The following is an 11963-nucleotide window of genomic DNA, read 5'->3' on the forward strand; positions in this document are numbered from 1 at the left end:
CTCATGTTGAGAGACAACAGGTAAACTTGTGCGAGTGTCGTCACCAAACGTGACCGCAGTGACGGAGAGAGTTGAATGGAAACACGCCCTCCAAGCCACTCCAGTGGCAGACAGCGACACGGGCACACAGCGCGTCATTTCAAGCCTCCTCCATATCAGACGATAACCTACAGCCAGGTTGGCTGATGTAAACCGTTGTAAACCGTTGACCTGGATTTATTCAAAATTTCCTCTTCAAAAAAGCAGACAGGTAAGTAAGTGTCTAAGCAAATATGTAGCCTACAGTTGGGCATAACTGTTCTTGCTGTTGTTGTAGTTTTTTTTTAGTCTTTTTTTTTTTTACCGGTGTTGTTCCTCTATTATCAGAGGGACAACGCGGCTTTAGTTTAGAATAGGCTGTAGTAGCCTAGAGAGTGCTTTCGACTTTACAAAAGGAGCTTGAATTATTTCATTATATCTTCAAATTACTTATCATGTTTTATAATGTGACCTGTCACTGTTGACTTGTTAGATCTAATCGGAGGTTTCTTCAACATGACGTCAGAAAAATCAGACATATTTATTAAGTGATGTCCATGCTGTTTTACCGACGTTAAAGTGACGTCCATGCTGGGTAGACATATTTTAAGTGTTGATCAGATTAAAAGACAGACAAATTCCTGCATATTTGCCCCCACAAATACCCCCCCCCCCCCCCCCCACACACACACTTACAAATGCACGTACAGTATATTCCCTCTCTCACACACACACACACACACACACACACACACACACACACACACACACTAACCCTCTGCCACCCTACCCTCTAGAATGCTCCTCCTCCCAGACCTGTGGCAGCAGCGGTACTGGCTCCCGCCCGGGACCAGCTGGGACCAGATGGAGCAGCTGGGCTCTGACGGGCCGCGACCCTGTGACCTCCTGGTGACCCTGCCCCTGGCGCTGGGCTTCATTGTCCTCCGCTATGTGTTTGAGAGGTATAGCAGTTCAGACCAGCTCTGTCCTAGGATGGGTGGCATACTGGTTCTAGCCAGCAGGACTGAGGAGAGAGAGCCTTGGTGATAGTTTCACAGTCAGAGGAACGTTTCTTTCACACGTTTCTTTCATTCTTGTCACACGGTGGAACAACCTCTTCGTTCTCCCCTGTTCCATCCCCTGCAGATCTCTGTCTTATTTAGCAACAACAGAACCATGGAACTGGCAGCATCCTGGTTGATGGACTAGATTTCAGTTGATGTCATGCATCATCATGTCCCCACTAACCACGGTAGCAACACTAACTCTGTCCCCATTGGTGGATGCTGCATGTCTAGACCTGGCGGCTCACTAGCGGGGTCAGGGGCAGAATGTACTGTTAGCGTTAGCACAGGTCTATGAGGAATACACAGAGCAGGTGTTAGCGCAGGTCTATGAGGAATACACAGAGCAGTTGTTAGCGCTTGGCTGAATGATAACAGCAGAAAGGCAGAGTAGAGAGTGTATGCATCTGTTGCTACGGCAGCTGTTTCCTACGGTAACCAGAGATGACGGTTTGAAGTGATCCCCAGCTTTCTCTGAGCTGATAAACACCCAAACGGAGCATGTACAGGCACGCAAAGAGACACACACACAAACATACATGTACTGAACATACATACACACACACACAAATATACATGCACTGAATACACACACACACACACACAAACATACATGTAGCTACTGAACATACATACACATACACACAAATGTACTGGGAATAGACACACATGCACAAACATACATGTACTGAACATACATACACACACAAACATACATGCACTGAATACACACACACACAAACATACAGTACATGTAGCTACTGAACATACATACACACACAAACATACATGCACTGAATACACACACACAAATGCACTGAAAATAGACACACATACACACACACAAACACCAGTTGCTCAATGCCTTAAGCAACCTCTGGACCAGTTGGAGTATCATAAACAATAGGTTGTCAAATGTACAGTATAAAGGGGTGTGTATGTGTGTATTGTATTGTATAAAGATAAGATACAACTGTGTCGTCCAACCAAGTTTGGAAATGTGTCTTTGGTCTCAATCAGAGGGTAAAGAGAACATAAAAAGCAGCATACTCACTCACATTTCACAATAATACAGACAATACATTATTAGCAGAAGCACAGTACATACAGCATACCTCTGTTACCTAGCGTTATTGAGGAGGCCTTTTGCACTAGGGACAAAAGACCTCTTAGATAATGTTCCTCTTCCCCTGAAGCGCTGACCAAAGGGAAGCAGCTCTCTCAGCATGTGTGGAGGGGGCGGCCCGGACCGCTGTTACAGCCAGAGCCTTCCTGCCGACCGCTGCTTCTACCGTCGTCCTGATACCTCCTTGAATTGAGATTTCCAAACCGTGCTGTGATGTTCAAACCAAGGATGCTTTCAACAAGGCCGATACCAACCCTCTCTAAAGATATCCTGGCCAACACCAACCCCCTTAAGCTTCTGAATCCAGAACCTTCTCTGACTGGCTTTTTTATGCAGGTAATCATTGTTACCCATGAGGCTCAGCTGTGCCCGGACATTTAAAACATTGCACAATTTCAACAGGTTGGTCAGAGATACAATGGTGGAGGAGGGTTACCACTATTAAGGATAACTTCCTTGGTTTAGTCTATGTTGAAAGGTGTGTGTATGTGCATACTGTTTTAACGGTGTGTGTGTGTGTGTGTGTGTACTGTTTAACGGTGTGTGTGTGTGTGTGTGTGTGTACTGAATAACTGTGTGTAGCTGATGTTGCGTCTCCTCCCCTCCAGGGTGGTGGCTCCTCCCCTAGGGGGGTGTTTAGGGGTGAGGAACAGGTTCTCTCTCCCCCCTGGCCCCTCCCCCCTTCTAGAGACCTTCTACACCCTGCACAGCAGACAGCCCTCACAGGTCGGTCACACACACACAGTCACACACACACACACACACTCAATGCATCACTGTCAACCTGTTGCCCCGTGTGTTAGTTTGTGTGTGGTGCTGCTCTGTATAACTTCCTGCCTCCGTCTCCCCTTCCTGTCCCAGAGTGACATCATCAGTCTCATGTCTCAGTGTGACAAGACTCAGAGGCAGGTGGAGACCTGGTTCCGTCACCGTAGAAACCAGGATCGGCCCAGCCATATGAAGAAGTTTGCAGAGGCTTCGTAAGTCTGACCTTTACTACGCCCATATGGACCTTATCTGACCTTAATCCTAACTAACCCTATCTGACCCTGACCCAAACTAGCCCTAACCCTTCACCTCATAGTCCTGCCCTGAAGGACTGCCCTGTGAGACCTACTGTCTTCAGTCTCACTGAGTCAGTCCCCCTCAGATTGGTGCAAAATCCAGATTATTTTTTGTTTGTTTTACAGTTGGAGGTTTTTCTTCTACCTCATAGCATTCGTGTCTGGCCTGAGCGTCCTTCTCAATGTGAGTATTTACTGGGAGCTGTGAGCATGGAAGGAGTTACTTGATTCTGGGAGCCGCGGGAGCTGTTTGAATGGAAGAAGTCACTGTACTGTTCTTGTATGTGGCAGCTGTGACGGTTAGTCAACACGAAGCCCACCATGACATCTCAGAAACACTACCACTGCAGTCAGGCGGATGTATCATCATCTTCCTCTGTTGAGATGATCTGTTACCATGGCGTTTGAATAATGAACGTGTGTTTGTCGCCCCCCCCCTCCGTCCTCCAGAGGTCGTGGTTCTGGGACCCGAGGGAATGCTGGAGAGGTTATCCCCTGCAGGTCAGCTCAGCTTCCTGCTACGCTCCATTTTCCACATCCTGCTCGACATCATAAACACTCTTGAACACATTCCCCTGGGTGTGTGTGTTTTCTGTGTGTGTGTGCGTGTCTCTCTGTGTTTTGTGTGTGTATTCTGTGTGTGTTCTGTGTGTATGTCTGTGTTCTGTGTGTTCCGTATGTGTGTGTGTGTCTGTCTGTGTTTTGTGTGTGTGTGTGTGTGTGTGTATGTATGTGTGCATGTGTGTGTGTTTGTGTGTGTGTGCGTGTATGTGTGTGCGCGCGCATGTGTGTGTGTATGTGTGTGTGTGTATGTGTGTGTGTGTTCCTCTCCCCCAGCGTATAGAGAGGGCCCACTACTGGTACTACCAGCTGGAGCTGGGCTTCTACCTGTCTCTGCTGCTCAGCGTGTCGGTGGACATCAAGAGGAAGGTACACTTCCACTTCCTGTTCTCTACTTCCTGTCTGCACCCTGGCATGTAGAACCCATATATCACATCTCATCCTCCCAGAGGAGGGTGGAGGACCAGGTCATATTCCACACCTGGGTAGATCCAGTGACTCTGCTGCTGTTTGAAATATCAGCATGACTTTGCTGCCAGCTTGGTTAGAGAGCAGAGCTGCAGTGTGAGTGAATGAACGATCAGCCTATCATCTGCTCATCACGAGAACAAGTATACATTCTCCATGGTCCACCAGGTTAATGTTCACCCCACATTGGACTGTAGTTATTTATGAACGGATGATGTACTGGTCTCCAGCGTCCCTGAGAGGAACAGGTTCAGGTTCTGGTCAGCCTGGCTGTGCTGGACCTCAACATCAGCAGGACCTCAACAAAGACATGTCTGTCTTTAACATCACTGCCCCCTGTCACATGGCCTATGACCATACCTGTGTTATGTGCTGTAGAATGAACGGTTGTGTTATCGTTGTGTGTGAGTAAAGTTGTTCTGGTTGTTCTCCCGGTGTGCAGGACTTCAAGGAGCAGGTGGTGCATCACATCGCCACCATCGTCCTGATGGGGTTCTCCTACTGTTCCAACTACGTGAGGGTGGGAACCCTGGTTCTGCTGCTGCACGACGCCTCGGACGTTCTCCTGGAGGTGAACGCTCACACGAGCATACACACACACACACACACACACACACACACACACACACACACACACACACACACACACACACACACACACACACACACACACACATGCGCACACAGGCATACATACACTCCTTGGCGGCTGTGGCTCAGTGGTAGAGCAGGTCGCCCCAACGATTGGAGGGTCGGCGGTTCGAATCCCGGCTCCTCCTGTCCACTTGTCGAAGTGTCCTTGGGCAAGACAATGAACACCAAATTGCTCACAATGAGCAGGCTGACACCTCGCATGGCAGCTGCCACCATTGGTGTGTGTGTGAATGGGTGAATGAGAGGCCTTCATTGTGAAGCGCTTTGCATAAAGTAAAATATAAGTTCAGTCCCTTTACAATACAAAGGCACGCTTGTACACATTCACACACACAGCAGCCAGTCCGACTGCCAACCAGTCTGTCAGCACCAGGCACAGAAGCCACAGATAGCCTCAAAACTTGAAACGAGACAATGAACACTACAGTGTTATTAAAGGGGCACAGTCACAATTGTTTCAGTTGATATTAAATTCTGTATCCAGGCCTTTTTAAAATCACCATCAGTGTAGGAATCGTGGAAATCGCAGAAAAACTTCAAAGGGCAAACATGTCCAGTGATTTTGTATTGTATTTCCAATGTGACATTGGAAATGTGTACAATTTGTGTACATTGTATTGTATAGGAAACAGCTATACTGACGATGATTTTAAAAAGGCCTACACACAGAATTGAAGCATTTTAATCCAAATAATATCAACTGAAACAAGCATGACTTGCCTCTTTAATTAAAGTGGGTAAAGTGAGTAAAAACATCCTTTATTTATAATTATTTGTGTAACGGCAGTAAAGTCTCATTGATCATCGTCTTTCTCGTGGCTTCAGTTGGGCAAGATGTTTCACTACGGTACGGGCTGGAGGAGCATCTGTGACTACATCTTCATCGCCTTCACTGTGGTCTTCCTCATCACACGCCTGCTGGTCTTCCCCTTCAGGTAGGACTGAGTCTGCTCCGGTCACGCGGCTCAGAATGAACAAGTACTCAGTATATTATTCTGTTCTATTCTGTTAACATGGCAGTCAGGTAAACAGCGTGGATTGGAATATGATGATGATGATGATGATGATGATTTGGGATGCATCTGAGCTGTGTCAGGTGGAGTCTCACCCTCTCCTCTTCCCCCAGGATCATCCACACCACGCTGGTCCTCTCCATGGAGGTGTTCCAGCCCTTCCCTGGCTACTACTTCTTCAACGGGCTGCTGTTGGTGCTGCAGGGCCTGCATCTCTTCTGGGCCGGCCTCATCCTGCGCATGGCCTACAAGTTCCTGTTCCTGGGGAAAGTGAGTAAGGGGGGGCACTCCACAGGAAGTCAATGGGTCATCAACTGTACCAGCCAGTCCCCTGACGGCACATAACACCCTGAAAGTAAAGTGATGGCAGCTGAGGTGGACATCTTATCTTCTTCCTCTTCCTGTCTCCAGCTGGACGGAGACGAGCGCAGCGATCAGGAGAGCGAGGCGGAGGAAGACAGGGGAGAGGAAGAGGAAGAGGAGAACGGCAGGGAGAGAAGCAAAGACTCCCTGAACTCTAAACTGGCCATGCTGACCAACAGTTACGCCTTAAACAACCTGGCTATTAACAGAGAGTCTGTGGCCAGTAGGATGCGCAAAACACGCTAGAACATTCAGCAGCTGATGAACAGACCAGACAGATGTTTTTAGAGGAGTTTGCCGTCATCAAAACAATGCAAGGTTGCAACCTATTGGCCTGTATGGCACTTAAAGGAGAATGCTCGTTTTTGACAATCTGGACCTTATTTACGGCATATTATAAGACGTTTGATTCACCGAGATAACTTTGGTGTAATTTGGAGGCCTGTAGAAGAAATTTAAAATCCAGCGCGAGCCAAGTGTATCCATGTAATGGCGGCGGACGGGGCACTGAGAATGCAGCTTCTAAAAAATCTATTTTCTGCCGCGAAACAGTTTTTATCAATCTGTCTTTATGAATCGCTAGTTGTGCTTACATAGAGCGTAGGCCTGTTGTGGTTTTTCACATGCCTCTGTAATATGATCTTTAGAAACGTCTTTAGAAACGTCTTTAGAAACGTCTTTAGAAACGTCTTTAGAAACGAAATAGCTTCCCCACTTGCTCCAGCACGCATGCACACAGCGTGCTGGAGCAACGCTTGCGCGCTGTGCGCAACGCTTGCGCGCTGTGCGCATGACAGATTGATGAAAACAACCGTTTCGCGGGAGAAAATAGATTTTTAGAAGCTGCATTCTCAGTGCCCTGTCCGCCGCCATTACATGGATATACTTGGCTCGCACTGGATTTTAAATTTCTTCTACAGGCCTCCGAATTACACCAAAGTTATCACGGTGAGTGAAACGTCTTATAATATGCCGTAAATAAGGTCCAGGTTGTCAAAAACGAGCATTCTCCTTTAACACACATTTGACTTGACCTATTTTATATTAGAATACAAAGTGATGATTTCACCATTTCAAACACATTACTGTTGAATGTTTTCTGTTATGTTGATGATGTTGGATGAAGACTATTCTCTGTTTTGAATGGAGTAGCCTATATTTCTGCCAGGACAGGGAGTTTTTATACCTGATATGACTGTAGGCATTGTTTTCTCTCTGAGACTGTGGTGCACCTCAATGAGAACCCTGCATCTTCACCAGATGGCCTCTAGTCACTGTGCTTCTCTCATGCTGACCTAGTGCTCATGTATAGCCACTGAATTTTTGTCACAGATAATAGGCTACTTGATATTTATGTACCGATCATGTTTGTAGATTTAATATGAATGTAATTCTTACCAGTTTGTAAACTATATGACTGAGTATAACTGCGTGCTGAGTCTCTTGCTTTGGTAGATAGCTTCCTAAAATGTAATAATATGACGTTTTACACCGTTTAAGAAAAAAAAACTGTCACTGCAGCCACACACCTGCAGCCTGGCAGACACACTGTTCTTTTATGAAACTGTTATTTGAAGCGAGGGTGATGATAGCAAGCCTATAATGCCACTGAAGAAGAAAGTAATCTGTTTAATTTACGACAGATTAATATAATTCTGCCAACCGTAGGCTAACTAAAGAAGAGCAAGTAAAGTAATTTATCTATGTCGATTTAGTGGACGTGCCTTACTGATAAATAACGCTAGGGAGAGACATTACACCAGCCATGAGACGATGCTATCTTAAAGGGCTAGGGCCTACACGAGTGAAACGGCACTTTTGAACACACATTCAATCGATACCGCTGGCATAAAGAAAACTTTCAAATATGATGCCAACAATACAGAACATATGGTAAAAGACATGCGTCATATTTAGTTACACGTCATTAATGATAACGGAAACAGACATGCCAGTTGTCTCTGTGGCGCAATCGGTTAGCGCGTTCGGCTGTTAACCGAAAGGTTGGTGGTTCGAGCCCACCCAGGGACGGTGTAGTTTTCAATTTTTTAACATTAATTTTATGCCTTGTGATTGGTCAAGAAGGGCCAAGAGAGTCCACGTGCTCGTAGATTTGTGCACAAATGGACCCGAAATGTGAGGTTGGATGTAGGTCAATCACACGTCGTAGGATGGCATTGGGCGTCTCCTAATCTCGGCACTTCTTTCTTAAAGGAGTAGTAAAGGGAAAATGCATGTTTAGCCCTGTTTTATGGTTACTTATGATCATATACAATGGTTCAGATCAAAACGTTGACAAAACTAGCACTTTTGATAAAGTCTGATGATTGCTCTACCACCGTTTTGATCATACAATGGATGTGGGTGGGCACCTTGAAAAATCTTTCAAAAACATGTTAAACTCTCGATTTCCCCCCCTGGCGGCTGGGCCAGACTACAGGGCTGTTTTTTCGTCTGGATGTAACCAGAGTGAGAGTGTCATTAGCCTAAGTTATAGCAATTCAGTCAGTAGGTAATCGCTACATTTAGGAAGCTGTCTTGTCGATAAAGTCAATGGTTTGCTTATTTTTACTGTAGCATAAATATTAACTACTTATCCAGCTAAAGTACCCCCAATGAATAATGGAATTTATGATCCCACTTTTAGCCTAAAGAAGTTGTTATGGCAGATATTAGCACTACTGCATCTGGAGGCAACTTTAGCCCCTCACACGACCTCTAACCTGACGGACTAGCAGTCCCTTATTCCCCCATTAGCGAAATCAGGTTCAACGGTCACTCCGCCTGGTTCTGGGATCAAAACTACTCGATAAAGTATCGCAGAGAAATTTCAAAGGTACTCACAGAAGCAGTAGGGTTGCATCTTCAAAAACGCATGATTTTGAAAGAAATGCGCTGCTAATAAACATGTTCAATTCACCGGCTCATATTTTCACAAAATGAATCATCACAAACGCTTGTCTTCTTTTACGCTGCTGCGTGCTGCTGTCCAATTACAGCACACCACCCATGACAGCAGCATAGAAGAAGCAAGGCAAGTTTATTTGTATAACAAATTTCAGCAACAAAGCAATTCATAGTGCTACATGAGACATTACAAGCATCAAGACAAAGTGCAAGAAACACATTATAAAAGGTCATATTAAACTAAATGTAAGAAAAACATTTAAAAGTTGAAATGCAGGAACAATAAAATACAAAAATAAAAGGTGCAGTGTACGGATGAATAATTATTTGATTTAATAAAAAGTAGTGACAAAAATAAAATCTTCAGTCTTGATTTAAAAGAACTGACAGTTGCAGCAGACCTGCAGTTTTCTGGAAGTTTGTTCCAGATATGTGGAGCATAAAAACTGAAGCCCCGACCCACCTGAACACTGTCATCTTGTCAAAAATCAAACATTGACTCGACTCAGTGGTGCAATGTGCTACAAGACCATGGATTATGTACTAGACCCAATGTACTAGACTGATCACAGCCCTCCGCTGCGCTAGGTGGTAGCAACAGCAATTGGCTGACATGAACGGAAAGGGATAAAGGTAGCTAACGTTAGACGGCTTGCTAGTTCCTGTTCCAGAAATACGTGTGGTGAAGGGTCTGACGGACGGTGAGTGTGTCTTGTCACAAATATCGCAACTGTCTACCTACATTTTTTTTCTAGCGATGTTCGTCCCATCTCATTCATGCTTGTTTGAACATATAACTCGCTAATGCGACCAGTGATGGTTAACATGCTAGCTCATTTTGCTGAGCTAACGTCGTTGTTTCCTTCTGTGTGTGTCATATGCCATGTGTGAGAGCCTGGACTGATCATTTCAGATATCCCATATCAGGCTCTTTTCATAGTTATTGTTGGGATAACGTAATTCAATGTTGGCCTCAGCTGCTTGTGAAAGTCCAAAGATTGTAACTTTATATTTGTGGGGTATGACTAACGTAATTATTCTGTAACGTTACATCAGACTGTTAGCCAGGTAGTAGCTAGCACCACCTATCTACCAAGCACTGCATGGTTCTTAGTGGGATCCAATGTGGCTAGCCAGTTATAGATCAGCAGCTAATCTTGGCTAGCGTGTCAGATAACTGACCCATGTCATGTCCTCATCAGTCTCCCAAGATGCAGATCTTTGTGAAAACCCTGACGGGTAAAACCATCACCCTAGAGGTCGAGCCCAGTGACACCATCGAGAATGTGAAAGCCAAAATCCAGGACAAAGAAGGTAAACTAGTATTCGTGGTCCATATACAGTAACCCCAATACAAAATGCCATCACCTGTTGTGGCCTACATTAAAGGATATGGACACTGAATTTCATGTTTAGCCCTATTCCTGGCTTCCCTGGCATGTATCTGACTAGTACAGGTTAAAATAATTCCTGAACTTGAAATCCACGTATATCATACTTTTTAGAGTTTTCCTGAGTATAACCATAGCTAGCAACGAGCCAGGGTGTGCGCGCCAACGTTATTGACACAGAACTCTGTACTGCACAAAACAGAAATATTTTAACCTGTACTAGTCAGATACATGCCAGGGAAGCCAGGAATAGGGCTAAACATGAAATTCACTGTCCATATCCTTTAATGATGTGTAACTGCCATCTGTTGGAATCAGCGTGTGTGTGTGTTTAACTTGCCGTCTGTGGATTGCAGGCATCCCTCCTGATCAGCAGAGGCTGATCTTTGCTGGCAAGCAGCTGGAGGACGGGCGCACGCTGTCTGACTACAACATCCAGAAAGGTACAGTAGGACATGGTGATGATGTATTGGGATCGGTGTGTTGAGTTTCTCTCTGGCTGCTCATGGCATTGAGCCCCACCTGCATAGAGCGGCCTGAAGGGACAGGTGGACCTTCTTAATGTTGTTGATGTTGAATTAATGTGTGTGGAAATGTTCTCAGAATAGTCAGCCAGACTGCTGCTTTGGTCTGTTCTAAAAAACTGGTTCCTATCTGGTTTTACAGAGATCCATGGCGTAGTCAGTTTATCCGCCGGTCTAGACTGTTAACTAAACCACCCCCCCCCCCCACCCCCCCCAACAGAGTCCACCCTCCACCTGGTGCTGCGACTGAGGGGTGGGATCATCGAGCCCTCCCTGAGACAGTTGGCCCAGAAATACAACTGTGACAAGATGATCTGCCGCAAGTATGTCTGCCTGCCGTCGTCTCTAGTCTACAGAGATGACTGTACACACACACACACACACACACACACACACACACAGGCTTCAGTAATTGTGCATTGTATTCAAGCAAGAGGTGGGTTCTTGTCGGTGATGGGGTGTGTTGTGTGTGTTCCAGGTGCTATGCACGCCTCCATCCTCGTGCAGTCAATTGCCGCAAGAAGAAGTGTGGCCACACCAGCAACCTGAGGCCCAAGAAGAAGCTCAAGTAGTCTGGCTATGTTCACATTTTCAATAAAATTGTAAAAAAAAAAGAAAATAAGTGTCAGGTCCATGGCAAGGTTTTCATCTCTTGACACTGCTGCCCTACTTGTTCAGTTTATCAAACTGAAAATGTATATTTTCATACTTTGACTGCAGTTTCATATACATTTAAAGGTGCAGTATGTCAACTTTTGGTAAATACTATGACAAATTGAGAGGTGTACAGTAAATGGTTGGCGGAATCTC

General features: G+C 45.5%; 2 protein-coding genes across 2 annotated transcripts; both read left to right on the top strand.

Annotated features, from left to right (window-relative positions):
* Nucleotides 1-816: 816 nt before the first annotated feature.
* LOC311316395 (ceramide synthase 2-like) lies at nucleotides 817-6577 on the top strand (the record flags this gene model as incomplete). The annotated part of the gene is made up of 10 exons (XM_084447236.1): nucleotides 817-980; nucleotides 2817-2934; nucleotides 3070-3188; nucleotides 3399-3456; nucleotides 3723-3773; nucleotides 4110-4202; nucleotides 4744-4872; nucleotides 5781-5890; nucleotides 6082-6238; nucleotides 6380-6577. 10 exons carry the CDS (start codon nucleotides 817-819, stop codon nucleotides 6575-6577), a joined length of 1197 nt encoding a protein of 398 aa, XP_084303362.1.
* A 3322-nt stretch (nucleotides 6578-9899) lies between these two features.
* LOC311316539 (ubiquitin-ribosomal protein eL40 fusion protein-like) lies at nucleotides 9900-11782 on the top strand. Its single transcript, XM_084447409.1, has 5 exons — nucleotides 9900-9939; nucleotides 10441-10552; nucleotides 10986-11072; nucleotides 11374-11476; nucleotides 11632-11782. Exons 2-5 carry the CDS (start codon nucleotides 10450-10452, stop codon nucleotides 11723-11725), a joined length of 387 nt encoding a protein of 128 aa, XP_084303535.1. The 5' UTR covers nucleotides 9900-9939; nucleotides 10441-10449; the 3' UTR covers nucleotides 11726-11782.
* The last annotated feature ends 181 nt before the right edge of the window (nucleotides 11783-11963 follow it).

The sequence above is a fragment of the Borostomias antarcticus genome, assembly GCF_949987555.1.
Source record: "Borostomias antarcticus genome assembly, chromosome: 12".
Taxonomy (NCBI): domain Eukaryota; kingdom Metazoa; phylum Chordata; class Actinopteri; order Stomiiformes; family Stomiidae; genus Borostomias; species Borostomias antarcticus.